The sequence below is a fragment of the Vidua chalybeata genome, chromosome 26 (assembly GCF_026979565.1).
Source record: "Vidua chalybeata isolate OUT-0048 chromosome 26, bVidCha1 merged haplotype, whole genome shotgun sequence".
Taxonomy (NCBI): domain Eukaryota; kingdom Metazoa; phylum Chordata; class Aves; order Passeriformes; family Viduidae; genus Vidua; species Vidua chalybeata.
The window spans coordinates 3,337,999-3,365,987 of record NC_071555.1 but is presented as its reverse complement, the minus strand read 5'-3'; the positions used below and the strand labels follow the sequence as shown (position 1 = coordinate 3,365,987).

Sequence of the window (27,989 nt, the reverse complement as noted above, 5' to 3'; positions counted from 1 at the left end):
GGCCAGCGCGCCCCCTCGCGGCCCGGCGCGGCGGCGGCCCCGGGGGCGCGCACGGGGCCGGGGGGCGGTGACGGGGCCGCGGGTTGGCTGCCCCGGGCCCGGCCCGGCCTGCCCGGTGCCCGCGCCCGGCAGCCGCGCCCCCGGCCCGAAATAGCGCGGGGCGGGGTCGGCACCGCCATGGCGAGGTGAGCACGGCTGGACGGGACAGGCGGCGCCCGGAACCCATGCACGGCGCCCATGCACCGCTCGACAGGACCCTCCGACCTGGAGCAGCGGGGAGCGGCGCCGGGCCAGGCAGAGGGGAGCGGACACAGGCCAGCCGGGCCCCGCCGCCTGCCCGGCCAGGGCCGTGCGGGACGGCAGAGGGGAGAGTCACGGGGCCAGTGTCCGCTACCCACGGGCCGGTCGGCACCCGCCCGGCTCCCACTGCCCGTCCTGGGGCTCGGCCCAGCCCGTGTCCGGGGCCCCTTCCTCGCCCCCGGCCCCATGCCCTGGGCGGGCCCTGCTGAGCACTGCTGGACACCGGGAAATGCCCGTTGCTGATAGCCACTGCTCTGCTCTTCCCCAAGGCAACCCGCAAAGACACTGTGGTACGACCGGCCGCGGTACGTGTACCTGGAGTTCTGTGTCGAGGACAGCAGGGACGTGAAGGTCGTCATCGAGGACCACCGGCTGGTGTTCAGGTGAGCTGCCGCTGCCCTGCCGACCGACACGGCCCTGCTCTGGGGGTGGTTCAGAGGACCGGGAGGACTCTGTGACAGGAGAGCACGCGTGGCCTCAGCTCTCTCCTAAGCCCGGTTGTTACGATGTTTTGGCAGTTGCAAAAATGCAGACGGTGTGGAGTTCTACAACGAGATCGACCTGTACGCCAGAGTCAACTCCAAGGTGAGGTTTGCTGCCAACAAACTGTTCTCTGACAGCCTGTGAGGCTCAGAGTTAGAGCCAATCTCTGCAGTCTTGAGCAACAGTGCTTAACACTGAATGCTGCCCATCCTGAGGGTGTCAGTGGGGTGAGCCTGAGAGCCCCAGCCCTGGGGGCTGATACACTGCTGCCTTGGCCAGAAACAACCTGTCTCTGTGGGTCTGTGACCCCACAGCGTGCACAGGGCTGAGCTTTAACCCTGTGCAGAGAAGAGTCTGGCAGACACTGAGGCACCCCTGATCTCTTGGCAGGACTCACGGGAGAAGCGCTCTGACCGCTCCATTACGTGCTTTATGAGGAAGTGGAAGGAGAAAGTGGCCTGGCCACGCATCACCAAGGAGAACATCAAGGTGTGTGTGGTGCCTGGTGCCTCAGTGCATGTGCTATCCCCACTCAGCACCTCGAGGCTCCTAGGAACCACCCTGCCCCCAGGACAGACACAGAAGCCCCCACAGGGGACCTAAGACAGAGCTCCCAAAAAGCCCTACCTGATAATCACCATTAGTCCACAGACTTCTGCCCTCCAGGATGTGGCACCCCTTTTCCTTGACACTCTCAGGATCAGGACCAGTGCCTGCAGGCAAAGGGACTCCTCCTTCCTGCCCAGTCTGATAAGGCTTCTTGACTGTGCAGGAGCTGCCCCTGGGCTGCAGGTTCCTGCAGTGCTGCTCCCCCCACTCAGGAAATGCTCTCTGTGCCCACAGCCAGCCTGGCTCTCCGTGGACTTTGACAACTGGCGAGACTGGGAAGGGGACGAGGAGGTGGAGAGGGCCATGGTGGAACAGTACGCAGAGGTGAGCTGGGCCACCAGCCTCAGGATCGTGGGACACACCGTATCGGGTGTGTGGGATGGGGGGACGCCGGGCATTTGGGGATCCAGATGTTTGTTTCCCGTCCAGATGCTGGAGAAGGTGACAGACAAAGGCCCCCCACCAGCCATGGATGACCTGGATGTAAGTACCACCTGCCAGCTGCTTCCTGATGCCCTGCCGAGCACGACCCAGCCTCAGCCTTCCGCCGGCTCCGAGGCACCGGCAGCACTTCCTGCTGCACCCCTCGGGCAGCCTGTCCTGGAGGCAGCGAGGGAACGCTCCCCGGGACAACCGGCTGGCGCCACCCGCTGCGACCGGGGCTGGCGCGGTCTCGGCCCAGTCCCTGGCACCTCGCTCCTCCCTCCCGCAGGATGACTGACGCCCAGGGCCCTGGGGACGCCGCGGCCGCAGGAGGCCAGCCGGTGCAGCGGTAGCACGCACCGGGGAGCAGCGCGGGCAGGCTTCTCCGAGGAAGCGGGGCCGCCTCAGCTCGTGCGTCGCCGCGGGCAGCGCTCCCGACCCTGAGCGGCGGACGCGGTCCGGTCTCCCGTAGCCCGTTACCCTGGCACGGCACGGGGCAATAAACGTGAACTGCCGCAGCCGTGTGCCGTGCGCTCGGGCCGCCGCCGTGCCGGGCACCGGGAGCCGCTCACCCGCACCGGCCCCGGCAGAGCGCGCCGCCGGCGGGAGCGCGCCCGCGCGTCACCGTGCAGGCCCCGCCCACTCGCGGCACGGCGGCCGCCACCGCCGGTCCCCGTTCCTCCGCGGCCGCCCTCGCCGCCAGTCCCGCTCGCTCGTGCCGAACGGTCGTGATGGTGTTCCGGTGCCAGCGGGACAGCTGGGCCCGGCAGGTAGCGTCGGGCCGGGGCCGGGCCCGGGGCGCGGGGCAGGCCCGGGCGGGCCCTCACGGTGCCGCTGTCTCTGTCTCAGTTCACCACCAGGGTGGTGTCGTGCCGGGCGGCGGAGCTGCGGCCCGAGGGCGGCGGGGAGCCGGTGCGCGGGTTCCAGGTGGTGCTGGAGGACACAATCCTCTTCCCCGAGGGCGGCGGGCAGGTACGGGCCGGGCCGGGCCGGGGCCGGGGCCGGGGCCGGGGCCGGGGCCGGGCCGGGCCGGCGGCACTGACGTCCCGTGTCCGCAGCCGGATGATCGCGGCCTCATCGGGGACGTGCCGGTGCTGCGCGTGACACGGCGGGGCGCCGAGGCCGTGCATTTCGTGCCGGCCGCGCTGGAACCGGGCACCGAAGTGCAGCTGTCGCTGGACTGGGAGCGCCGCTTCGACCACATGCAGCAGCATTCAGGTCCGTGCCGGTACCGGGGGGAGCCCGGTAACACCCCGCGGGGCGTGCCGATGGGGCACAGGGGCGGTCAGTGCCCAGCGTGTCCGCACCCTGGTCAGGGTAGAGAGAAACCCGACAGCTGTGTGCACAGTCTGTTCCCGGGACTACTGAGGGCAGCAGGTGCCCTTCTGCGAGCTCTCCTTGTCTTGTAAACAAACGCACTGAAAACAGGTTTGGAAGAGAAAGTTCAACCTGCTTTGCAGCCCCAGCGTGTGCTGCAGTGCCAGGAGCCGAGGCTCACGAGGCCAGAGCTGTCGCCTTGCTTCTCCTGAGCACTGGCAGGAGCCCCTCAGTGCCCAGCACATGCCTGTCGTGGAGAACGTCAACAGGAAAGACACGGCCTGACTGAAAATACCAGTGGCACTCAGAGCTAGTGCTTGCACATCTCTTCCAGGACAGCATCTCATCAGTGCCATTGCAGAACAGATGTTTGGATTCAAGACGACTTCATGGTGAGCAGGATAAAGGTTCCTTTTGACCCATTTGGCATGTGCCACCATGCTACCCTGTACAGAGCCTGAACACTGAAACACCATAAGCAATTTAGATATTTCATTTGATCTCAGACATTGCAGGAGAGGTGACTGACCTGGAGAGAAGCTGTACAAAGTGTTTGCTCTGTCTTGTCCTCCTTAAGTGTTTGGTTTACACCTGGTACTTTGAACATAACAGGGAGAGGAGGGAAGTCTGTTTTGTTTCAGTCACCACATTCCCAGCAGTGGGATGCTGGTGCTGCACAAAGGGATCTCCCAGCTGGTCTCAGCTACAGCAGCAGATGTTCTTCCTTGGTGCAGGGAGCTGGGCCGTCAGCGAAGTGTCATTGAGCTGGACACCCCCTTGGTCACAGCAGAGCAGGTCGAGGCCCTGGAGAAGAGCGTGAACGAGAAAATCCGGGACAGGGTCCCTGTAACAGTGAGGGAACTGGCTGCAGATGACCCTGAAGTTGAAACAGTGAGTGGTGGGACAGAACTGATGGTACTCGTGGGACCGGAATAACCGAGCACAGATGTCACCTTCTTTGTCACCCTTCTCCTCTGCCAGGTGAGGAGCCGGGGGCTGCCCGATGACCACGTAGGGCCAGTGCGCGTGGTGGACATCAAAGACATCGACTCCAACCTGTGCTGTGGGACTCACGTCTCCAACCTGAGTGACCTCCAGGTGGGCTGCTGCAGCTGGGCTGCCTCTGGGAGCCACACTCCACGTGAAGTACAGCCAGAGTCCCTGGGATCCACAGGCTGCTCCAGACTGTGCTGATGGGGAAGGGGGTGGCAGCAGCCCCAGGCTGAGGGAGCCCCAGGAGGGTCACACATGGGCTGGGCACCACGGGTGCTTTTGTTTCCTTGGTGCAGAACTCAGCCCAGTGTGCAGCAATGACGTTTTTGCATTGCCAGGGGTGTTGGCCATGTTCCCTCTGCTTAAAGTTCTGATATTTTTGAGTGTTCATCATGGATGAGAAATCATTCTGTGCAGGGAAATGGTGATAAAATCCTAGACCTGCTTTTAAGCATTTGTACTTTCTCAGTCATTGGTTGGAGTCTGTTTCCCAGCAGATACATCCAGATGCCTGTAGAGTACATCCCATGGTTAGAAGATGGCATAAATTCCACTGTACCACCATCCCTTTTTTTTTGTACGTTGACCTTATGGCTGATTTTGATCTATTTATTTTCACTAGCAGAGAGTCAAAATTCACCACAGGGCATAATTGGCAGGAACTGACCACCTATGTGAATTACCAAAATACTGTTCTGACCAGGTTGATTTTCTTTTTAAGGTTATTAAACTCCTTGGCGTGGAAAAAGGGAAAAAGAACAAAACCAACTTGGTCTTCTTGGTGGGAAACAGAGTGCTGAAGTCAATTGAACAAAGTCACAGTACTGAGAAGGCTCTAACCTCCCTGCTCAAGTAATGCTTTTTCCACTTCTGTTATTTCATCTTCACTCTTCCTCCTGAGAGATACCACATATGCCTCAGGGTACATGTTGTGGGGCTGTGTATGATGTTGCCTGTTTTGCTCCTTTAGGAAATCCTTCTTTTGTCTTTCAGAGTAGTGATCCAAAGTCTCCCATTTCTTTCAGAAATGGACCAGGTGAGCACGTAGAGGCTGTGAAGAGACTGCAGAGCTCTGTGAAACTGCTCCAGAAGGTACAAGAACAGCTGGGAAAAGTGGGTTGTCACTATTCCCTGTAGACCATTAGTTGTGGTAACTGGGAGTCAAATCATTGGCTTCAGTTTTTGTGGATATTGTGAAACTGGGAACACAGCTGTGCTCACACTGACTTCTCCTGCTGCAGTACATTCATTTCCTTTTCTTTCAGAATAACCTGAACCTGCTTAGAGACATTGCTGTTTTGATAGCCCGGGACTTCAAGAGCAAACCTGCTCCAAAGCAGCTGTTTGTATTGCACAGGTATGGGGGAGCTCAGGCAAGAGGGGCCAACAGTATCCCACACGTTTTATGGCAGTTGGATCTCTCACACATGTGCAGCTTGTTTTCTCAAGGAAGAATGAAACAAAGTAAATAGAATATTAAACAGCCTTGGCCTGCTGCAAAGTTGTGCAATTAAAGGAATCTGTAATTCAGTCACTGAATTCTTCTGGTGCTGGAGCTGAGAAATTACTGTGTCCATCCAATTCCCTCTGCACTTGATATTTTCAAATAAAACCAGGGAGCTCTATTTCTTAAAAATAACACTTGCATAATTCCTAAAGTGTCCACAGGAGTGCCCAGCGAGGATTTACATATATAGACAAATAAGAGCAAAAGGCCAAAATCCTGATCAGGCACTTGGTTTCTGATTGAGATTTTGTACTCTAGTGGGGGGTTTTGCTTCTTTCTGAAGTGTTTTTTTTTTAAATCCATCCATACAGGAAAGAGGGCGATTCTGAATTTATGAACATCATCGCTAATGAGATTGGGACAGAGGTGAGTCACTGATGAAGACTAAACTGGCACCACTGTTTTTTCACCCCAGTTTTACACGGACAGGGGCTGGCCAGGCTGCTCTTCCTGCCACAGTCATGATCTGCAGATCTCATTCCTTTGACAGGTACCTGAGGTTACCTGTCCCCAGCAACCTCAGCCTGTAGGGCGGTCCTCAACAGTGAGAATTCAGAGCACTGGAGAAGAGCCTTAGCCCCCAAGAGCTGTACAGAGCCTCATTGGCTCATAGGTTAGGATAGGATTAGGTAGGAGTACAATAGAAAGAAGGTTTCAGTCACAATCACCTAGTTCAACTGCCAACTGTATCCTTTTAACTTGGGATACCCCAGTACTGTTCCATCCCAACAGCACATGACTGGGCACAAAAGGCTCAGATACCACTTCCCTTTTACTTTTTTCAAGCAGTCTCAAGTGTCAAGTCTCAGTCTCAAGTACCTAGACTTCCAAATTGTCAGTTTGCTGTTTGTCTTCTGGCCAGTGCCTGTCCTCTTCTTGAATGAGGAGAGCACTGACTTATCTGGAGCAAGGCCCATCTTTGTCCACAGGAAACCCTGCTATTCCTGACCGTGGGAGATGAAAAAGAAGCAGGACTCTTCCTTCTAGCTGGACCTGTTGAAACAGTTGAAAATTTAGGTCCCAGGTAACATGTTTTGTGATTTGTTTAACTGAAGTAAGAATTCTGATGTTGCAGACTGAGCAGCTGCACAGTGTGCTGCAGGCACAGATGCGTGTGTGCTGTCTGGAGCAGGCTGGGCTCCAGCCTGTGCTGTTGTTGCTGCAGGGTGGCAGAACTGCTGGGTGGGAAAGGAGCTGGGAAGCGCGGCCGCTTCCAGGGCAAGGCAGCCAAGATGAGCCGGCGAGGAGAAGTGCAAGCTCTGCTCCAGGAATTCATTAGCCATCAAAACCCAGGAGCATAAGAAACAATTCTCAAAGTAGGTTTGTCATATATTTGTTTGCATAGACTCCACTAGCTTCTCTACCAGAGAATAAAGACCTGAACCCAACAGCTGGTGTGCACATGCTCTGCGTGGGCTGCTCACGGAAATGGGGAGGGGATCTGCCATCAGGGCTTTGCTGCAAGGGCTCATTTCTCAGGACAAATGGTGCAGGGAATAAAGTAGTCCTTAGTTAACGACTTTGTAGGGTTCCCAAACCCAGGAGGGGCCTCCCGCTGGCAGTACTTTGGGGCATTTTGCTTTGTGCCAGTTGCTGAGGAGGAGTTGCTTGGCACGAACACTCAAGCAAGAGGCAGCTGGGCTGGGCAAGGGCAGAGAGCAGCTGGAAGGCAGAGCAGGTACCCCACAGGCAGGAGATCATTCCTCACCACGTACCAAGTCCTTTCCCTTGGTGGGGTGCAGTTGTTACTGGTCGTTTTTTGACCATCGGTGATTTCTTCAGCTGATGCAGCTGTAAACTCCCTCAGGATCAGGCAGAGCTGTCCCTGGTGTTCCCTCAGCTCACCTTTCCTGCCCAGGCAGGCCCTGGAGCTGCTGCAGTCTCCTCTGGAGGAACTTATGGGCGCTCTGGAGCCACAAGGGGCTCAACAGGTAATTTGAGAATTTACCCTTCCCTTTCTTGCTAGAAATGGTGTAACAGGTTTACCCCAGGTGTTGGTAATAAACAGAGAAACAGAATAAAAGAAACCTCTATCCTAAGGAAATTCATCTGTCATGAACATGGGGATGGGAGCAGCCCCAGCAGATTGGGTTCCCAGCCATGGCTGCTGTGACTGCTGCATGGCCACAGCCTTGGCTGAGCTGTTGGGATGGTGTCAGAACACAGGGACCACCACTGAGGCCTGGAACTGGGTGTGGGGTCAGAGCTGCAGGGGCTGGTGCTTTGGGAGCAATCCTACACATGCACGCAGAGTCTGGCAGGAAGAAAGTATCTGCACCTCCCTGTGTATTTTGGACTATCTCAGACTGAGCGAGGATGTTTCCTGAAAAGGTTGATAGCTGGGCTGTACAGCCTGCACAGCTTGGAGGGCAGCAGGACTTCCTGCTGCAGGGTGAGCACTGAGCTGGGGTACTGAGGTGAGAGGGGCATGACCCCAGCCCCACACCATGGTGAAATGCCAGGTCTGTCCCCCACACCCTGAGGGCTCAGCACAGCCCCAGCTGAGCCAGTTGGCCCCAAAGCTGAGCTTGTTTCTGTAAGCAGTGAGGTGACACAAGTTTGTCCCTGTTCCTGGCACAAAGTGCACCCATAAACCTTGGATAAACAGCACAAAAAGCAGCTCATTGCCCCCCCCTGTGCTGTCAGTGTTCAGCTGCACCTCAGGGCAAAAGAAGGGCACTAGGCAGTGCCCTTCCCAGTGGCTTGAACATGTCTTGCAGGTGTTGAGGGTCTTCAGCCCCCAGGAGAAATGTCCTTCCTCTACCATCTGCAGGCCATGCCACAACCCTGCATCCAGGAGCTGATCCCCCATCCCATGGCGCTGGCCAGCGGGACACTCAAACTCACCAGCAAAACAACCTTCAGCTTTAATAAAACACCTCCTGTGCACAGCCCCACCCACCCCATGTGATGTGTGCACAGAGACATGTAATGCAAGTACACACAGGGCCGTGTGTGCACCCCACACTGATCACACTGAGGCGAACACCAAACGTCCCAGGGCTGGGGCTCCCTCACACTGGCACTTGATCTCCGTGTCACAGTCTGCCCTTCCTTTCACAGAGCTGCCTCTTCAGCAGACCCCAGGCACACCGAGGTGAGAGCCCTGCTGCCAGTGGTGCTGTCCCCAGCTCTGCAGCGTGGAGGTGGCCTGTCCCCATGGGCTGCAAGGGAGTGCAGAACCTCCCGCTGCTGCTGCTGGGTCCTGGGCAGGTGACCCCCACCTGTGGGTGCAGGAGGGACAGCAGGGGAGTCTTGGGCATGCAGGGCTCTCTGTGCCATCAGCCAGCCCCAGCCCAGCGTGACTGGCACTGTGGGTCCGTGTTGTGGGAGCCACCCAGCAGCACCACTAGCCCAGCCTCCGTGGTCTGCTCCCAGTGCAGGATCAGCCTGTGCAGATTCAGCGGGAAGCAAACAGTGGCTGAGGTGCACCCAGGGCCTGGTAGCTGCCCCTGAGACACCCCTGGGCTGTCTGCCTGCCTTAGGCAGCCTTTTTGTCCTGCGTGGCCAGGAGCTGGGAGAGGCAGTAGGGGATGAGGCCGACAGTAGCCAGCGGCACGGCCGCACTCTTGCAGAAGGAGAGGGCGTAGAAGAGCAGCTGCATGTGGGAGGGTGGCTTGAAGGCATCGAAGACGTGGAGGATGAGGAGGGAGGCAGCGATGCAGCCCAGGCGGAAGGGCAGCTGCTGGCTCTGCTTCAGCTGGGAGCTCTCCTTGTACAGGTGGGAGTTGAGGGCCAGCCCCAGCCCGAAGAGGATGCCCAGGTTACGGAGGAGGCTGGCAAAGGGGGTGGTGTCAATGTGGACCCACTCAGGGTTGCTGCACCACTTCTGTGCCTTCTCCAGTGTCCAGAGCAGGTCCACGCCGAATGTCCACAGCAGCAGGTAGAAACCCAGGGTGAAGCTGAAGAGGAAGAAGGTGATGCCCAGGTACCGATGGAAGCTGGCTTGGTAGATGCAGCGGACATGCTGGAAGGTCTTGGCCACAGCAATCCCTGCCAGTGACAAAGTGGGAGCATTGGTCAGTGCCACAGGTACTGCAGTCCAGCACAGTGCTGCTGTAGGAAAGGGATGGGGGGACTGATACACTCACCTGAGAAAACCCCTGCAATCACCTGGTGGGGGAAGTGAGCAGCAATGAAGACTCGGGACATGCAGACACAGACCTGAACTGCCCAGAACCCAATCCAAAGCACTGTCCACAGCGCCCTGTGAGGGACAGGTGGCCATGTCAGTGCCAGGGCCAGTTTGCACTGCCCGTGGCACTGCCATCATGTACTCCAAACAATGCCTGGCTGTCGCTGAGCTTGTCCCCATGCAGACCCCAGCTGTCAGTCCACAGCCTTGTGCCTTGATGGGCTTGGCTGTGCCTGTCAGTGCTGGAGCTGCCTCTGCCTGGCACAGGTGGTTTTGGCACACAGCTTACCAGTATCTGAGTGTCCTTGACTGCTTCTCTCCCCCAGCAGCAGAGAGGAGGGCTGTCACCATGACATAGTACACGCCTGCTGCACCCATGGCATGGCCAGATGGGCTCCCTGGGCAAGAAGAGAGACTCAGGTCAGACTCTGCATGGGCCAGAGCTGAGCACCCGCAGGGGTTTGTGCCGAACCACCGCAGCTTCACCAAGGGCGAAGGTCTGCAGAGGCTGCTCTGCCTCCTTCCCCTGCAGGCACAGCAGCAAGGGCCCTCTCTCCAGAGCTGTCCAGGGGCATGTGCTCCCTGCAGGCTGCCAGCCACAGCCCTGGCCAGGCCAGCACCCCCCTCCTTGTGTGTGCAGGTCACCATGGGCAAGCACCCCCTGCCCCTGGATGCAAGCCCCTTCCATGGCTTGGGGAACCCTACCGGGGCCAGTCTCGCAGGTGAGAGGGAACTGCTGGATCTCTGGTGCAGAGTTGTTGCCATAATAGTCTGTGTCAAGGACCCACCAGTATGGTCTCTCCCCAAAGAGGATCCTGAAAAGAAAATAGAAAGGATCTGGGGAGGTCCAGGGCACAACTGCAGCTTTAGATCTGTCCTGGGACATGGAAGAAGCAAAGGACCCACAAGTGGTCCAGGGCATCCTGACAGACACAGCACCCAGCTGATTGCTTGGTTCTGACAGCTGACTCTGCCTGTCCATGTCCCCATCCCCAGCCCTGAGGGGGAAGAGCAAGAACTTCCTGGGAGCAGGTCAATATGACCTCCTGTGGTGAGGGGCTCTGTAAAGATCCCCCCACTCAGCATCACAGCCCTGGCTGATGGGAGGGTCTGTTTGCAGGAGGCTCCATCTCTGCTTGGAGCACAGGGGGAGAGCTGTTGCTGCATGGCTTGGGAAGGTGTGACCATTGTCATTGCCCAGCTGGGGCTGAGCTCTGGTCTTTGTTCTACTCCAGCACTGGGGCTGAGAGCACCCATCAGGCCTACATTAATCCAGGTGTGCCAACACACGGTGGGAGTGTTGGCTGGGGGCTACTCACCACTTGAAGACGAGGTTGAGCCAGTCTCCAATTACAGCCACCCAGATGAGCCTGATGCCCACTGCTTCACTGAAGTGGAACCAGATGGGGAAGAGGACAAAAAAAGCATTCCTGAGATCAGCAGCATAAGAGATGAAGAGGAACCAGTCCTGGGAGCCCTGGAAGTGCTGCTGCAGCCAGTGTGTGGTCCGGATGCCCATGTCGTGCAGGAGGTTCATGTTGGCCTCCATCCTCCTCTGCTGCCCTCGGCGTGCCTCTGGCTGTCCCGTACTCCACTGTGCCACTGGGGTTTTATACTCTGCAGGGTCTTGTTTGCAGCAGGCAGGTCACTGTCCCAGCACTGATCTTTGGACCCAAAACCACTCTTTCCAAAGGTACATCACCAGGGGGTTGTAACAAACATGTTTGGAACAGCTTACGTAAAAGGGGAAACAGGTTTCGAGAGCACGTGGAGTGCAGTGCTCCAACCCCAACACCCATCCCCTGCCCCTCACCATCCCCTTGCTCAGGGATCCTGCAGCCCTGGCTCCTCCAGCTGCCCAGTACAACAGCTCAGCTGCTCTGACTGACCCGCAGCCCTTGCTCCATTATGCCACCCTCTGTGTGTGACAGTCCTGCAGAGCTGCCATGTCCAGGGCTGACAATTGCTCTGGTCTCTCTGCCATCCCCCCCGTGAATCACCACCGGAGCATGGCGAGGATGCCCAGGAGCATGGAGTGGGTGCATGGAGCAGAGGGCAGACTGCCCATCCCCTCCTCATTTGCCAGGCTAATTTAACCAGGACTTTGCATGATGGGAAACTTTCAAAGCCATTCCCGGAGGTCCCTGCAGTCCCAGACAGCCAGGCCTGGGATGCTCCTGGCTGCCAATCGTGTTCCTCTGATCTCTACTGGGGGGCTGAAGGACCTTTGCAAATAGGGACTGCACTTCTCCTCCCAGCACTGCTCCACTGGTTTAATCCCTCCTGCCCCATCAGACCCCAGCTGTGGGTACAGAGCCAAACACAGAACTCATCCTGTGGTGCCCATGGCCAGCCCCTCCACCCCAGCTGCACTCTGCTGTCCCTGGTAGCAGTGCTGGCACTGCAACCTTAACATCCACAGCTGCTAGTGCCTGGACACTGCCCTGTGGCAGCAGCACGGGGTGCCCAGCCAGCAGCAGCACAGCTGAGCAGACAGCAAGGCATTAATGATCAACAGCCAGTGAAATGCATCACTTATCTCCTTCCTGAGAAAATTCATGTCAGGATCCTTGAACCCCTGCCCTATGCTGTTTGTCTCTGTGAGAGCTGTGTCCAGTGCTGAGTCCTGCTGACAAACAGCAGGAGTTACAGGCCTCATCCTGCCCCTCTGCCCATGCAGAGCCCAGGGAGCCACGGGGTCTGACAGGCAAAACACCAGCAAACCTTGCTCCCTGGGATATGGGCATGGATGGCCTGGGAGGAAAGCAGGCAAAGGCCACAGACTCAGCCCTGCTGTAGGCATGTCCTATCCAGCCTGGCCGTGCTGCACTCAAGGAAGGTGGTCCCAGACTCTGGACTGAGCTCCTGACCTGCAAAACATTCCAACAAAACAGAAGTTTGCACAGAAACAGAATTACTCCTGCAAAACAAATTCTCCAACAGCTCATTCCAGGGTCTTCAACTGAGAGTGGCTTTGGCCGGCGTGAAGGAATGCAACAGACTTGGCTTCTGTTCCAAAAATATTTTGAAATTATCAGCAATAAATCCTTCACAGGAGATTTCACAGCGGAAACTGGGGCAAAAAGTGTTGGCGACGGGGACTAGCACTCCAGTCCCCTAGGAAAAAGTCACTGTGGGAAAACTGGGGCCATAATGGGGAGAGGGCAGGAGGCAGGATGGAAGCAGTCACCTCCTCCCTCCCAGCAGAGGACAGAGTGGCTCAGCCCAGTACCCCAGTGTGTTTGGGCAGTGCCAGAGGTCAGGACTGTGCCGGAGGTGCCAGGGTCCACACGGTCCCAGTGCTGCTCCATGCGCTGCCCTGTGGATAAATCCCCAGCCCCAAAGTCACTGTGTGGACGTGGGGCAGGGCAGGGCAGCAGGACCTGCCTGGGCATGCAGGGTTCTGTGCTCTGGCTGGTCTGACAATTGCTCAGGGTCCCACTCGTCCCCTGCACCGTGAGCCCTGCCAGCAGCACCGCTGGGGATGTGCACTGCAAACGGGCTGGCTGGCCTTCCCAGGGAAGGAGTGGGGCCAGCCTGGGGGAACCCAATTTCTGCCCTGGGTCTGTGCACAGCAGGCCCAGGAGCAGCTGGCAGCCCCGGAGCTGTGTGACTGCAGTGGCAGCAGCTGGCCCTGGGACACGGTGTGCCCGTGATTCCCAAGGTTCTGGATGCAGCTCTGGCCAGTGGGGGCTGTAACGTGCCACGTGGAGTGCCCGTGTTTGGTCCAGAATGTTCCCTGACAGCTGCAAGGTCCAGGCTGGGCTGTGGCAGCGTGGTCACTGCGTCAGAGCAGAGTCTGGGCAGCACTGCACATGTGGGCACACAGTAGGCAGGGAGCTGGCTGGACACAACCTTCCTCCTTTGGGCACAGCCCCTGCTGTCACCCCAGGGACCACTGCAACCTCACACTGAGCCGTGGCCTGAGCTGCCCTCTCCTCCCATCACCTGTCCCATGTGCTGCAGCAAGCTGAGCTGGCTCCCAGGGCACATGCCACAGCCATTAGGGCTGCTCAAGCCCTTCACAGCGTGTTCTGGACAGACCCATCCACTACAGCGAGGGGTCAGGGAGGATGGGTACCCACCATGCCCCCAGGGACACTTTGGTGAGTGTTTAGCATATGCAGCCATGGGCCAGGGCTGGCATTGGCCTCACCAAGCTTCTTGGTGTCCCCATGCCAGCCTGGCACGGTGGGGAGGGCTCTGTGGGCTGTGGGATCCTGCAGCCCAGAGCTGCACATGCAGCTAGGGGAGTAGAATCAAGGGTCCCCACACAGGGGGGCTGAGCAGGCTGGGCAGCAGCCAAGCCCAGAACTGATTAACACAGCTCAGAACAACTGTTAAACATTAACTCCCTTGTTTGCTCCATATTCCCTGGCTGGAGCCTCTCGCCAGCACCGGGGTCCAGGAGCATCGCCAGGACAATTCACATAGCTGTGCCGGGCACTGTGCCGGGCACTGGGGTGGCCCCACGGCCCTTGGAGCCCCGCAGAGCTGAGCCAGGGCCATCCCTAACAGAGCTTCAGTCGTGCTGGGCACCAGCCCCGGTCACAGGAGACAGAGCAGCACCCATGAGTTTGTTCAGGAAAAGCACTCAAGTGCCTGTTTATTGGGAAGGGCAGACACGGGGCAGCCCAGCCCGGGGAGTGCCCATCCGGAGGCCCAGCCGTGGGCTCCTCCAGCAGCCTCCCAGCGAGCCCAGTGCAATGGGAACCTGCGTGCCCAGGCAGCCCCCGTGCCCTCCCTCTGCAGAGCTGGCCCTGCAGCAGCAGCCAGGGCTTGGCGGTGCCTGGGCCCAGTGGCCTTGATGCTGCAATGGCTGCGCGGCTGGGGAGGGCGTTTGGGGCATCCTGCAACTACAGGCTGTTCCACAACTACACCACAGCACTCAGTCCTGCCACTGTGGGCAAAACCTCGGGTGGAGCACAGCTCCAAGGGCAGCTGCAGCTTTGTGCTGTGGGCAGCCTTGGCACACAGCACTGTCACCCTGTGTGCACCGATGATGGGCAGGTGGTGGATGCCCCATCCCAGAGGAGGGGAGCAGCTATGGGCACCCCACAGTACTCAGGGTGACATCCAGGATGAAATTTAAAAATCACTCCCAGGGGCTGTCTTCCAGAGGCTTTGGGTCCTCCTTTGGCAGTGCTGAAACAAGAACTGAGCTTCTCCCAAAACCTGACCCTGAGCACAGGACAGCCTGGGCAGGGGGAGGGCAGGTCCTGCTGTGGGACAGAGCCTCTCTGAGCACCCCCCCGAGAGCCAGCAGCAGCCCCTGGCCCATCAGAGCCCGCCAAGAGGCGGTGCCAGGCTGAGGTTGAGGAAGCCCCCAAAGTGGAAGGGGGGCAGGCGGGGGGCACAGGTGGCAGCAGAGGACAGGCAGGCAAGAGGATTGGCCCCACATGTCCCCACATCCTGCTCACTGCTGAAGTAGACACTGTCAGGTGAATCCACCGAGGGGTCCTCGTTGAAGTAGTTGTAGGGCCTCAGGAAAAAGCCGACACCATTCCCCACAGTCACTGTGTTGGGGATGTCTTCAGCATGAGGGACGTGCAGGAACCCCACAGTGATCCAGGCAACCAAGTCCTGCGAGAAGAGGAACGAGGCATCCGTCAGGCTGAGCAGGACTCTGCCAGCCCAGCAGCTGCTCAGTCTGGCTCTGGGACGGGTGCAGCTTCTCTCCAGGGCAGGAGCCAGGATGGCCCCCACAAGGTTCAGCTTCTCTCCATCCCAGGGACCCCAGCTTACCTCGTTGGTGATGGTCTCGTTGTTGATGAAGTCAGCAAAGGCCACAGTGGGCGTCCAGGGGTCATTCTGGTTGTAGATGCTGGTGCTGGTGGGCTCCTCCTCCTTCCGCCGGGTGACGGCCAGCTGGTACCTGCCAGCACAGGGGGCAGAGGGGCTTGTCCACAGCAGCCAGCTGGTGTGCCAGCATTGCCTGCTGGGATGAACTGCCAAACTGGGGCTGGACATCCCTGGTCTGCCCTGGGGCGGGGAGGGAAAGGACCAAGAGGGCAGTAATGGGCAGCAGCCCCAGCATCTCCAAGCTTTGTGGGGGATCCTTTACTGCCTGTGGCTTTCCCAGCATGGCTGGGAACCATGGATGGATCCAGGTGCAAACACTGCCACTCAATGCCCAATGCACTCCCTTAAGCCACAGCTACTTCTCCCCCACACAGACTTCCCCAGCATGAGCTCCATCAGTTCACCCTGGCAGTGAGACTGGTCTGTGCTTTTCCCAAGCATTTTCCAAAAGGCATTCTGTCCTCCTGGGAAGATACCACAACCTGGCAATGCCAGTGCTTCCCTTAGGAATTCATTCTGCAGCCTACTTCCCCTCAAATGGGCCTACAACCCCCTACAACAAGGGCCTCAGACTCCTGCCTGTGAACTACCATTAGCAGATGTTATTGAGCAACACCTCAAGGAAATTTCAGAGCCAAAAGCTATGCATGTTTGCTGTTTAACCCTTCCCTGCAGCCTCGTGCAGGCCTGCCCAGGGCTGAGAGCCTCCCTCCACGAGGAGCAGAAGCAGCTGAGGCCTCAGGCTCTGGAGCCCTGGCACCCACCTGCCCCAGCTGACGGAGCGCTCCATGGAGCTGTTGGTGGGCAGGTGCTTCCCAGCAAAGCTGATGATCTGGATCCGGTAGCTGCGTGGGTGCTCCCACTTGTTGGGATTGGGGCTGACAAAGGAGAGGTAGCGGGGCATGGGGACATTGAGGGGGAATGCTGCCTCATCCTCCCTCTCCAGCCTTTCCCTGCGGAGGTATGGCCGCTCAATGGTATTCTGTGTGCTCCAGGGATCTTTGACAAACTCGTACTCCATATCCTGGGTCTCCAGGGAGTTCAGCTGCCCTGTGAAACAGAAGAGAAAACCCTCTCAAGCTCTGCACCCCAGGCCACAGTAAACCACAGCCGTGCACAAAGGTGGCCAGACCTACCGTCAACATCCAGGTCCACCTTGTAGTGGATGTGGTGGAGGTGCATCGTCCCCAGCGTGTGGGGCCCAACCCTGTTGCCATAGTCAATGCCTCGGCCGTGGAAGAAGGAGGAGCTGATGTAGCCAGTGGCGTGCACCCGGACCTCCACGGCCCCGCTGGCATGGAACATGAAGTCCCAGACGTAGTCATAGTTAATGAGCGTGGAGATGGTACGGATGACCAGCGTGTTTTTCCGCAGCCCGCCGTAGTAGAAGGACTGTGAGTCGGAGAAGTGGCGCCTCAGAGGGAGGGCAGAGTCATGCTCAAAAATGCAGAGTGAGTTTTGGTTGGTTTTGGGAGTATCTGTCTCTGCCAGGTAGTGCCGGTCCACGTAGGTCGCTGTGTAGGGGCAGTCCAGGCCCTGGAGCAGCTCATAGGCAAACCTGCCGATGCCAAAGCTGCCGTCCAGGTAGCGGGTGGACATGCCCCCAGGGCAGTTGGAGCTGTACAGGGCTAAGGCTTCCTGGAGACTCAGCTCATAGACAATCCTCTCCCCACGGTACCTGATGTCAAAGAGGCGCGGGCCAGTGTTGGGGCTCATGCCGAAGGCGATGCTCCAGTCCTGGAAGGTGATGCGGTTGTTCCTGACGCTGTAGCGGGGACCCTGCGGCTCAAACTGCAGCGGGCCCGGGGACCCGGGCGGGCGCCGGGGCTTCATTGAGCCCAGCACTGCATCAGCCCGCGGCTGCTTGAGTCTGACAACCTCCAGCGCACCGGCCACAAACTCCCGTTCCAGATCCCCTGTGCCGGCAAAGTACCGGCCGCTGTAGAAGACTTTGTGCAGCTGCCACCGGGAGACGTGGAGGTCCCCGTGGTCCACCAGCACCTCCAGCCCCACTGGGGACAGGTAGTAGCCGGTGCCAGCCACATTGTGGAAAAGGACAAACCAGGTCACGCGGTCACCGGTCTTGAAGCCCCGCGGGGCTGTGGTGAGGGTGACCAGGTTGGTCCCGTCAGACTCGCAGCATGCAGCGAGGAAGCGCGGCGCCTTTTTCAGCTCCCTCTGAATGAGGGCGTTGATATCCGCGTACTCCTTGCCAGTGACGGGTCTGCGGTGGTAGGGCACCTTCCCCCCGTACTTCTGCACCGTCACGTCTCGGTGGTACGCTGGCCTCGGCAGCGGCCCCACCACGTACTCGGTGATGTTGGGCTCTGGCTGCTTCCCAAAGTACAGCACAGCCAGAGCCTCCCGGGGGGGACGAGCCCCCCCGCTGTCCAGGAACCGCAGCACCTCTGCCTTGCCGGGGACCTGCAGATCCACGGAGGCGATGCAGTTGTCCGAGGGTTTGGCACGGGAGGCGTCCACCAGCGGCACCCCGAGGTGTCCCTGCAGGTACCCCACCACCTGGGACATCTCCTCAGGTGTCAGGTCAGCAAACACCAGGCTCTGGCCATCCTCAGTGTTCTCCTGCTCTGGGGGCAGGTGCTGGCAGCTTCTGGGGGTCCTTTCTCTGGTCAGCAACACACAGACCAAGGCGAAGATCGTGGCTAATGCCAGACCAAGGAGGACGAGCACGGTTTTCAGGCTCATGCCTGCTGGGGCACTGAGCGCTCCCGCAGTCTGGCAGGACACGTTTCCAGCTGTGGAATCCTCCCAGCCACTCACTAGAACAAGGGGCTGGGTTGGCTCGGGTTTATTTTCCTCCCCTGTTTCCTCAGCAGGGAACAGCCCAGAGCTACTCGCAGGGAGGGTGCAAGGGGCTGTTCTCACACACTGTCAGGATTTGCTGGGAACTATAAAAGGCAACTTTGCTCTGCTTCCCTAGAGGGCCATAATTTTAAGTAAACTCAATGTCTGTACATCTGTCCTTCCCCTCTGGTCCCAGATCCTACTCCCAGAGCTTGGAGTGGATGGATCCAGTCACGTAGGGGAAATAAGCACATTCTCCCTTCTCCTCCTTCTCTTAACCCCGCAGATGCTGGGCAGGCAGCAGTGGCTGTAGAGAGAAACCTTCCCTGTGCAGAGCAGTGCTAAACACAGCACCACTGCCCCATCCTGACACAGCCCTGCCATCACCAAGCAGCACTGACTGCTGATGCCAACATCCCCATGGTCCTACAGCCGGCAGAGAGGGGACAGCTGTTTGTCACCTTGCAAAGGTGCCCACTGATCCTGAGTTACAGCCTAGCACTGATGGGGCTGTGAGGAGGGGAACAGGGGCACCAGAGCCCAGCCAGCATCCTGGCAAACAGGCAGTGGCAGCAATGAGAGCCCTTCCTGCAAGGTCCTGTTTAGATCCCCCCTTGTGTCCGGCACTGAGGGCCTGAGAGCCACAACCCACACAGTCCTGGCCATGACCCAGCCATGACAAGCCTCCCCTCAACAGCCACAGGGCTTGGTGCCAGTGCCCACCTCCACCCCAGCTTGTCCATTCTGCCCTCCAGCTGGACATCCCTGTGCCCTGACAAGACCCAGAGCCACGCTGCTGGGCTGCTTTGTGGGCACAGGGAACATGGCAGAAGCCAGCATCACCCCCCAGGAGATGCTGCTGTAAGTTGTAAGAAAGAGACACTTGAGAGCATTGGACCAGCACCATTTTCATTATTTTAACCTGAGATATGCACTACACAGCACTTGCTTCTACAGCAGAGGAACAGGATTCTCTCCTGACTTTCCTCTGGTGATAAACTCAAATTCAGGAATTAACAGATAACAGAGACTTCCATCTCACATCATACTAGGAAAATCATGTTTCCCTTTTCGAGAGCACTATTTCAAAAGCCATGATAAAACGTGAAGTCACTGGGCAACTGAAAATGTAGACAACTTCACTAAAAAGCTGGAAATTTGAGACAGAGCGGTCAGCCTGGTGTCTCTGACCACATCTCCTCACCATCCTGTAGCATTAAAGCCTGCTCATGTTTCGAAAACCATCATAGGTGAATGGGGGGAAGTTTGGCAGACAAGAGGCAGTTTTGGGCAAGCAGGCAAGAGGGTTGATTTCACATGCTGTAAAGTCCTGCTCGCTGGTGAAAAACACACCATCATTGGAGTATATAGAGGGGTCCAGGTCATAGTAGTTGTAGGGCCTCAGGAGAAAACCAACCGAGTTTCCCACGGTCACAGTGTTGGGAATATCCTCAGAGTGTGGAATGTGAAGGAAGCCAGCAGTTATCCAGGCAACGAGGTCCTAGGCAGGGAAGAGCCACAAGCCCAGGGTTACTTCAGAAGTTGCAGCAGCAGTGACCAAAATACACGTGGGGCAGTGGGGAGTGACAGAAGAGAAGGAGGAGGACCTCAATGGGCACAAGCCGGCTGCATTCCCACACACCAAGCCCCCCTCTCCTGGGAAAGAGCTCCTCTTTTCCCCAAAGACCTGCCACAGCCATGACTGCAGATATCCACCCAGTGGAAGGGCCTTTGCCTTGACCTCCATGGCCTCACTCTGGCCTCACAAAGATTTTTGTGACATTTTGCCAGCATTTCTCCACTGAAATAGAGAAATTCTCCACTCAAGCTTCTGCTCTCTGCTCTGCACACACTCTCTATGTTCTCTGACCAAAGTACCAAGCAGACACACAGAGAAGGGGATGCTCAAACCCACTTTCCTCTTTCCTCTGGGCTGCTGCTCTCAAATCTGGGCCCATTGTCCCAGGGCTGGTGCTGGAGTCTCTCTGCTCCTTGGGGCTCCTGTTGAGCCTGGGCTGGGTGTCACATTCCATCCCAGGGACCCCAGCTTACCTCGTTGGTGATGGTCTCGTTGTTGATGAAGTCAGCAAAGGCCACAGTGGGTGTCCAGGGGTCATTCTGGTTGTAGATGCTGGTGCTGGTGGGCTCCTCCTCCTTCCGCCGGGTGACGGCCAGCTGGTACCTGAGGACAAGAAAAGAGAGGGGAGCAGCCCCCCCGAGGCAGGGCAGAGCTAAATCAACTCCTGAAAGTCTGCAGAGCACAGGCCTGCTCGGATGGAGCAAGCCCGAAGAGTGCTTCCCTTTGCCTCCCATCAAAGGACATCCAGCAATGCCTTCCCAGCTGGCAGGGCTGAGGGGGTCTCTGAGAACCTGCCATGCCAGCCAGAACAGCCTGACCTTGCCCAGCTGATGGCCCTCTCCATGGAACTGGCCTCAGGGATGTGGTCCCCTGCAAAACTGCTGATCTGGATCCTGTAACCGCGCTGGTGGCCCCACTTGTTTTTGCTGTTGGCAGCGAAGTAGATGTATCTGGGCATCTTGGACTGCAGTCGGAAGGCAGCCTGGTCTTCTGTGTCCAGGACTTTCTTGGTGAGTCGTGGCCGCTCTATCTGCTGCTCTGGGCTCCAGGGAGCCCGTGCCATCTCAAATGCCATGTCATGGGCCACGAGGGAGTTTTTCACCCCTGCGAAGCCAAAACAAAGTCACTGAGGAGAGTCCCCACAGTGCCCTGTTCCCCAAGGACATCAGAGTGCCTGCTCCCCCTGTTCTTCCTCCCTGCACCCTGGGCTCTGAGCACCGACCCTGTCCAGGAGCAGTTGCTCCTCTGCAGCTCCACATGCCATCACAACAGCCCATGTGTAGATCTATGGCTGGACACTTGTCCAAGCTGGGCAGCACCACTCCACAGCAGATGCTATGAGAGGCGAGAGGGGACAAGGGATGAGCCTCACCCCAGGGCAGGAGAACAGGTTTGTCTCCCATGCAGGCATAGTCTAATTAACTGGAGCACGAGCTTTGTTCTGCTCATCCTGCACGGTGAGGCACCTGGAGCAGCCCGGGTGCTGCACACATTTGCACATCACAGACAAGAGCAGTGTTGTGCTGTTCTCAGGCCCTGCCACAAAGAAGAGACATGGGCCCAAGGTTTGGAGCAATAGGAGTAGCATGGGATCAAATCAGTCTGGGGACAAGGTGGCAAAAGGCTGCTGAGAGCCTTTGATGGCCAGTGCCTGTGCAGGTCTGGCAGAGGGCTTATTGCTCAGCACCTCCTGCCTGTCCCACCACGAAGCCCCTCTGTGTTCTGTTCCTTTAACACGTGAGTTCTCAGCTTTCATAAAAGCCATTTCAGAGCTGAACCTGTGGCCATCTGTGAAGCTTTGAGCCCCACAGAAGATCCATACATGGCTGAGCTGATTTCCTTTCTTTTTCTCACATGAACAAAACTTCTAAGCCCACACCTCCCCGGGCAGCATAAACAGTGACAGTCTGATTTCATCTGCCTTCTCCCTGTTCCTGCAGTTTTGCCACCGCCCCACTGCAAGCACATCACCCTGCCCCACAAGTGGAAAGGAAAACCTGTATAACCACCAAAAAAGTAAAGTACTTTGAGTCTAAAAGTATTTGGAGAGTACTTTTTAAATAGGAGAGACAAGAGCCAGACCTACCTCCCACGTCCAAGTCCACCTTATAGTTGACAAAATGGGTGTGTATCGTACCCAGGGTGTGCTCCCAAAGCCTATTGCCGTATCTCAGGCCATCCCCATGGAGAAAGGATGAGCTTGGGTACCCCGTGGCCTGCACCTTGCCCTCCAGGGCCCCGTTCTGGTAGAAGATGAAGTCCCACACGTAGTCGTAGTTGCCCACGGTGGCAATGGACCGAATGACCAGAGCGGAGTTGACCAGCCCCCCGTAGTAGAGCGACTGCAAGTTGGAGTAGTGGCGCCTCAGAGGGGAGCCCAGGTTCTGCTCAAAGATGCAGAGCGAAGCCTTCCTCTTCTCGGGCCTCAGGCTGTCAGACAGAGCGTGTGTGTCCACGTAGGTGGCCAGGTAGGGGCAGTCCAGCCCTCGCACCAGGGGGGAGGTGTAGCGCCCCAGGCCAAAGCTGCCGTCCATGTAGCGCGTGGACATCCCTCCCGGGCAGTTGGAGCCGTACACGGACAGCGCCTCCTGCACGCCGATCTCATAGGCAACCCTCTCCCCCTTGTGTCGGATGTCAAACAGCCGCAGGCCTGTGCTCACGCTCATCCCAAAGGCAAAGCTCCAGCCCTGGAACAGCACATGGTTGTTCCTGACGCTGTAGCGGGGACCCTGCGGCTCAAACTGCACCGGGAACTGCGCGGCCGCAGGCGCTCGAGGCTTCATGGACGAGAAGTCCCCGTCCCACGGCACCTTCCTCACCTTCTCCACGCTGATCCGACCCTGCACGTAGGCGCTCTCCAGCTGCACCATGTCCCTGTAGTACTGCCCGTTGTAGAACACCCTGCTCACCGCCCACTGCGAGATGTCCAGGCTGCTGTGGTCCACCAGCACCTCCAGCCCCACCGGGTGCACAAAGAACCCACTCACGTTCTGAAACAGGACAAACCAGGTGGCACGATCTCCAGACTGGAATCCATGAGGGACTGTGCTCTGAAATGCCACATTGGTTCCGTCGTACTCAAGGACTTCTTGCAGGAAGGTCGGTGCTGCAGCAAACGCCTTCGTCTCCAGGAACACTCGCAGCTGCTCGTACTCACCGCGCAGCATCGGTCTGCGGTGGTAGGGCACCTTCCCCCCGTACTTCTGCACCGTCACGTCTCGGTGGTACGCTGGCCTCGGCAGCGGCCCCACCACGTACTCGGTGATGTTGGGCTCTGGCTGCTTCCCAAAGTACAGCACAGCCAGAGCCTCCCGGGGGGGACGAGCCCCCCCGCCGTCCAGGAACCGCAGCACCTCTGCCTTGCCGGGGACCTGCAGATCCACGGAGGCGATGCAGTTGTCCGAGGGTTTGGCACGGGAGGCGTCCACCAGCGGCACCCCGAGGTGTCCCTGCAGGTACCCCACCACCTGGGACATCTCCTCAGGTGTCAGGTCAGCAAACACCAGGCTCTGGCTCATGGATCCTGTCTTCTCCACAACGCTGGGCTGGGATTCACAGCTGGGCGATCGCCCACCCCTGCTCAGCAGCATGCAGGAGAGAATGAAGATTATCACTGCAGCCCCAGCCAGGAGAACGTAGGGAAGTCTGGGGTTCATCACGCCGAGTGCAGTGGCAGCACATGCAGCGTTGCTGAAGGATCCAGAGCACGTCCCTCACCTGCAGACCAGGCTCTTTATTCATTTGCAACTGTGGGCGTAATGGCAACGCTTGTGAGGTGGGGAGGGAACTTGTAGGTCCCATGGGTTTCTGAGAGGAGATCACAGGTCCCAGCCAGTTCGGCTTGTTTCCTCCCCGCCCCAGATGCACCAAAGGAGCCAGCCTGGGAGCCAGTGCCTGGCTCACTCACCAAGCTACTGATGGGTTTCTCTGCTGCAGGGTGACACCACAAAGAGCCCTAGTCTCATCTGTCCTAGGGGCATTTGTTTCTTTCACTGTCTCCCAGGATGCTCCACCTCTCTCTCCTCTTGGATCATGGTGATGCCACGGAGAAGGCTCAGCCAGCCTGGTCCTTCTGGACCCACTGCCCCCAGACCAGCCCCACTGCCCTGAGGGACCAGTCCATGCTGGCACAGCCTGAGACCTGCTGGCTCCAGCATCTCTACATGCCAGTTCTTCCTGTCACCATTCTCTGTTGCCTCCAAGCCCTTCCCAGCCCTGAAGGAAGGGACCTGGCAGCTCCAGCCTGGTTCTGGCTGTGGGCAGACCAGAGGCAGCTCCGTGGTGAGAAAGGGCAGCACTTGCTGAACCACTCCTGTCCCATTCCAGCAGAGGTGATCTTTGCACAAGAGCTGCCCTGGACAGAAATGCTGCGAGGCAGCTGCTCCCGCAGGGCCACCAGCCCCTGCAAGGCTCCCCCATGGCTCCTGGTCCCACGCAAGGCAGCAACACACACGGACAGCAAGGATGGATTTTTAGAGATCAGGGCCCACCAAACAGGGTGGATTTTTGGAGATCAGGGCTCTCCTGCTGGGGAGAATCTGAGGCACAGGCAGGAGGGGCCAGAACCACCACAGCACTGCTGCAATTTACTCCATTTGCATTTGTGTTAATTCACGAATTAGGATTTCCTTCTCACGTCCAACTAGGCAATAATTGCCCCTTTTCCCTGCAAGCCCCACAGCAGCCTCAGATCAGGATCCAAGAACCTGTGTGGGCAATGACCCACTTTGGCTGTGGCACAGCTGAGCCAGCGGCTCCTGTGGGAGCTGCCCGAGCTCCCTGCACGGCCCCGAGCCCTCCTGCCTGAGCACGGCTCCCCTGTCACCGCAGGGAACAAGGCTGAGATTTACACAGCTCTGCTCCAGAGTGCTTTACAGCAGCCAGGGCTCAGGATCTGTAAGCAGAGGGACACTGAAGTCACAGAAAGGGGCCTTGCCCCAAACAGGAACTGTATTTTAGCACATTCTCGAGCCTTGCTTGCAGGAGGGAACCAGCATCAGCCCTGATTTTGACCGTAACAACAGCAGCAGCAACCTTTCAAGGCCACACAAACCCCTGTATCACAGGAGGACACATGCTGGGACCAAATTCTTGCTCTGGGGTTAGCTGCAGCTTGACCAACATAGCCCTGAAGTTACTTTCCACAGTCCAGGAGGCAGCCGGGATCCCTGGGGCTGTGTTTTTCTTTGGGCTGGTTCAGACGTAGCCACTGCCCTCCAGCGACCTCTTTGGTCCCGTGCAGATGTAAAACATTTTCCCTCTGCGTTTTATAGAGGCAGTTTTCAATAACAGGCACCGTGTGTGGCCCCACTGTCCCCAGACTGCAGGTGCTGCCATCGCCTTCCGGGGGACTCAGAGGTGCCCCTGAGGCTGAGCATCCCTGCACTTCCAGGGTGGCTGCCAGCACTTCACGGTGAGCAGGGGGCTGCTCCTGGGCTCCAATAACGCTCTGCAGACATCCAGTGCCAGACTGTGACTTCACTACAGGAACTCGCTGGGTCACTGTAGCGGCTTCTCAACTCAGGATCCAATGCCCAAGTGTGTCCCCAAGAGAAAAAGGGGAGAGATCTGCAGGAGCCCAGCCCCACGGAGCACCAGGACAGCTGCCCTTCTTTACATGGGGCAGTGAGACACTAGGAGGATTTTCCCAAGGGAGAAGGAGTGCCAGGAGCAGGACCAGGCCCTGCAAAAGCAGGCTCACTCTGTCTGTGCTCAGACAGGGCCAACTCCCTGTCTGCCCGCCCATGCCTATAGCAACACACACCATGCCAGACGTGAGGCCTCAAGGAAACACAAACATTTTTCAGCTGCTACCTTTCATACTTTCCCTGAGCTGAACACAGAACTCCCAGAAATTCCCACTGCCTTCCACTCTATGACCTTGACAGACTGTTTTATATAGCGAAAAATAATTTTGCAATGAAAGAAGAGGTTAGGAGAATAAAGAAGCAGAGTTGGGATGTCAGTTATTAGGGACTGTAAGGACAAGGAGGCAAACCTCAAAGCTCTGGGGCTTATCCGAACAATGGCAGACGTTAAAAGGAGATCCAGACCTACCTCCCACGTCCAAGTCCACCTTATAGTTGACAAAATGGGTGTGTATCGTACCCAGGGTGTGCTCCCAAAGCCTATTGCCGTATCTCAGGCCATCCCCATGGAGAAAGGATGAGCTTGGGTACCCCGTGGCCTGCACCTTGCCCTCCAGGGCCCCGTTCTGGTAGAAGATGAAGTCCCACACGTAGTCGTAGTTGCCCACGGTGGCAATGGACCGAATGACCAGAGCGGAGTTGACCAGCCCCCCGTAGTAGAGCGACTGCAAGTTGGAGTAGTGGCGCCTCAGAGGGGAGCCCAGGTTCTGCTCAAAGATGCAGAGCGAAGCCTTCCTCTTCTCGGGCCTCAGGCTGTCAGACAGAGCGTGTGTGTCCACGTAGGTGGCCAGGTAGGGGCAGTCCAGCCCTCGCACCAGGGGGGAGGTGTAGCGCCCCAGGCCAAAGCTGCCGTCCATGTAGCGCGTGGACATCCCTCCCGGGCAGTTGGAGCCGTACACGGACAGCGCCTCCTGCACGCCGATCTCATAGGCAACCCTCTCCCCCTTGTGTCGGATGTCAAACAGCCGCAGGCCTGTGCTCACGCTCATCCCAAAGGCAAAGCTCCAGCCCTGGAACAGCACATGGTTGTTCCTGACGCTGTAGCGGGGACCCTGCGGCTCAAACTGCACCGGGAACTGCGCGGCCGCAGGCGCTCGAGGCCTCATGGATGAGAAGTCCCCGTCCCACGGCACCTTCCTCACCTTCTCCACGCTGATCCGACCCTGCACGTAGGCGCTCTCCAGCTGCACCATGTCCCTGTAGTACTGCCCGTTGTAGAACACCCTGCTCACCGCCCACTGCGAGATGTCCAGGCTGCTGTGGTCCACCAGCACCTCCAGCCCCACCGGGTGCACAAAGAACCCACTCACGTTCTGAAACAGGACAAACCAGGTGACACGATCTCCAGACTGGAATCCACGGGGAGCAGCTGTCACAACTGCAAGATTGGTTCCATCATACTCCATAACTTGTTGCATGAAAGCTGGAGCTGAGGGGAACACTTGGCTCTTCAGAAAACCTCCGATCTGCTTGTATTCAACAGCCAGCGTTGGTCTGCGGTGGTAGGGCACCTTCCCCCCGTACTTCTGCACCGTCACGTCTCGGTGGTACGCTGGCCTCGGCAGCGGCCCCACCACGTACTCGGTGATGTTGGGCTCTGGCTGCTTCCCAAAGTACAGCACAGCCAGAGCCTCCCGGGGGGGACGAGCCCCCCCGCCGTCCAGGAACCGCAGCACCTCTGCCTTGCCGGGGACCTGCAGATCCACGGAGGCGATGCAGTTGTCCGAGGGTTTGGCACGGGAGGCGTCCACCAGCGGCACCCCGAGGTGTCCCTGCAGGTACCCCACCACCTGGGACATCTCCTCAGGTGTCAGGTCAGCAAACACCAGGCTCTGGCCATCCTCAGTGTTCTCCTGCTCTGGGGGCAGGTGCTGGCAGCTTCTGGGGGTCCTTTCTCTGGTCAGCAACACACAGACCAAGGTGAAGATCGTGGCTAACGCCAGACCAAGGATGATGAGCACAGTTTTCAAGTTCATGCCTGCGGCTGGTCCAGCAGCATTCAGAGGTTTTCAGAGCAGGCTCTCCAGCTCCTGCCTCTGTCAGTGTATGCTGCACTGGATGGATTAGCACAGAAAGTACAAAAGACTGGGAGAGGCTAGGGGAGGAGATCTGAAACCCTTGGTGACCAGAAAGGGCAGATCGCCTCTCAGCTGCAGCCTCTTCTGTCCTCCTTCACGGCAGTGCCCTGAAAGAATTTGTGGAGATGTAGGGTCAGTGACTCAGACAAGTTCCACATAATTCCGTTACTTTCTCAGTCCAGCCTGCTTTCCTGAGGCTGCCTGTAAAAACGGAGATTCTGCAGTCAGCCTGAGGTGGCTGTGACCACTGTGAGGCTCTGACAAGCTGGGAATTGTTGCCACACTGTACAGTTTCACCTCTTTACAACTC

At 58.1% G+C, this 27,989-nt stretch overlaps 5 protein-coding genes across 11 annotated transcripts; 1 reads left to right on the top strand and 4 right to left on the bottom strand.

Moving 5' to 3' along the window:
- The first annotated feature begins 67 nt into the window (after positions 1 to 67).
- Positions 68 to 8,433, top strand: PTGES3L (prostaglandin E synthase 3 like). 6 transcript variants are annotated; one of them, XM_053965390.1, is made up of 17 exons: positions 68 to 185; positions 570 to 683; positions 819 to 885; positions 1,174 to 1,272; positions 1,627 to 1,716; positions 1,822 to 1,875; positions 2,665 to 2,787; positions 2,874 to 3,033; positions 3,467 to 3,524; positions 3,867 to 4,023; positions 4,114 to 4,230; positions 4,847 to 4,977; positions 5,151 to 5,217; positions 5,391 to 5,482; positions 5,944 to 5,998; positions 6,562 to 6,656; positions 6,798 to 7,020. In XM_053965390.1, exons 1-17 carry the CDS (start codon positions 178 to 180, stop codon positions 6,931 to 6,933), a joined length of 1,623 nt encoding a protein of 540 aa, XP_053821365.1. In that variant the 5' UTR covers positions 68 to 177; the 3' UTR covers positions 6,934 to 7,020. The 6 variants fall into 6 exon arrangements, 5 of the variants coding, with proteins under 5 accessions (XP_053821365.1, XP_053821364.1, XP_053821361.1 ...); XR_008434944.1 differs by lacking the exons at positions 68 to 185; positions 570 to 683; positions 819 to 885; ... (1 more) ...; positions 1,627 to 1,716; positions 1,822 to 1,875 and adding exons at positions 2,427 to 2,585; positions 7,440 to 7,563; positions 8,353 to 8,433 and having other exon boundaries at positions 6,798 to 6,948; XM_053965386.1 differs by lacking the exons at positions 68 to 185; positions 570 to 683; positions 819 to 885; ... (1 more) ...; positions 1,627 to 1,716; positions 1,822 to 1,875 and adding exons at positions 2,427 to 2,585; positions 7,440 to 8,404 and having other exon boundaries at positions 6,798 to 6,948.
- A 42-nt stretch (positions 8,434 to 8,475) lies between these two features.
- G6PC1 (glucose-6-phosphatase catalytic subunit 1) lies at positions 8,476 to 11,374 on the bottom strand. Its single transcript, XM_053965392.1, has 5 exons — positions 11,087 to 11,374; positions 10,473 to 10,582; positions 10,057 to 10,165; positions 9,724 to 9,839; positions 8,476 to 9,625 (listed from the first exon to the last, which is right to left on the bottom strand). Exons 1-5 carry the CDS (start codon positions 11,314 to 11,316, stop codon positions 9,114 to 9,116), a joined length of 1,077 nt encoding a protein of 358 aa, XP_053821367.1. The 5' UTR covers positions 11,317 to 11,374; the 3' UTR covers positions 8,476 to 9,113.
- A 973-nt stretch (positions 11,375 to 12,347) lies between these two features.
- Positions 12,348 to 18,354, bottom strand: LOC128800262 (membrane primary amine oxidase-like). Its single transcript, XM_053965354.1, has 4 exons — positions 16,706 to 18,354; positions 16,334 to 16,619; positions 15,513 to 15,642; positions 12,348 to 15,350 (listed from the first exon to the last, which is right to left on the bottom strand). The coding sequence occupies exons 1-4, from the start codon at positions 18,273 to 18,275 to the stop codon at positions 15,048 to 15,050; spliced, it is 2,289 nt and encodes a 762-aa protein (XP_053821329.1). The 5' UTR covers positions 18,276 to 18,354; the 3' UTR covers positions 12,348 to 15,047.
- Positions 18,355 to 19,058: 704 nt separating this feature from the next.
- LOC128800263 (membrane primary amine oxidase-like) lies at positions 19,059 to 24,656 on the bottom strand. Of its 2 annotated transcripts, XM_053965356.1 has the most exons (5): positions 22,773 to 24,656; positions 22,040 to 22,640; positions 20,772 to 21,057; positions 20,427 to 20,556; positions 19,059 to 19,875 (listed from the first exon to the last, which is right to left on the bottom strand). In XM_053965356.1, the coding sequence occupies exons 1-5, from the start codon at positions 23,607 to 23,609 to the stop codon at positions 19,591 to 19,593; spliced, it is 2,139 nt and encodes a 712-aa protein (XP_053821331.1). In that variant the 5' UTR covers positions 23,610 to 24,656; the 3' UTR covers positions 19,059 to 19,590. The 2 variants fall into 2 exon arrangements, with proteins under 2 accessions (XP_053821331.1, XP_053821330.1); XM_053965355.1 differs by having other exon boundaries at positions 22,040 to 24,656.
- Positions 24,657 to 24,727: 71 nt separating this feature from the next.
- LOC128800267 (membrane primary amine oxidase-like) lies at positions 24,728 to 27,815 on the bottom strand. The gene is made up of 2 exons (XM_053965374.1): positions 26,744 to 27,815; positions 24,728 to 26,611 (listed from the first exon to the last, which is right to left on the bottom strand). The coding sequence occupies exons 1-2, from the start codon at positions 27,575 to 27,577 to the stop codon at positions 25,916 to 25,918; spliced, it is 1,530 nt and encodes a 509-aa protein (XP_053821349.1). The 5' UTR covers positions 27,578 to 27,815; the 3' UTR covers positions 24,728 to 25,915.
- Between the last annotated feature and the right edge of the window lie 174 nt (positions 27,816 to 27,989).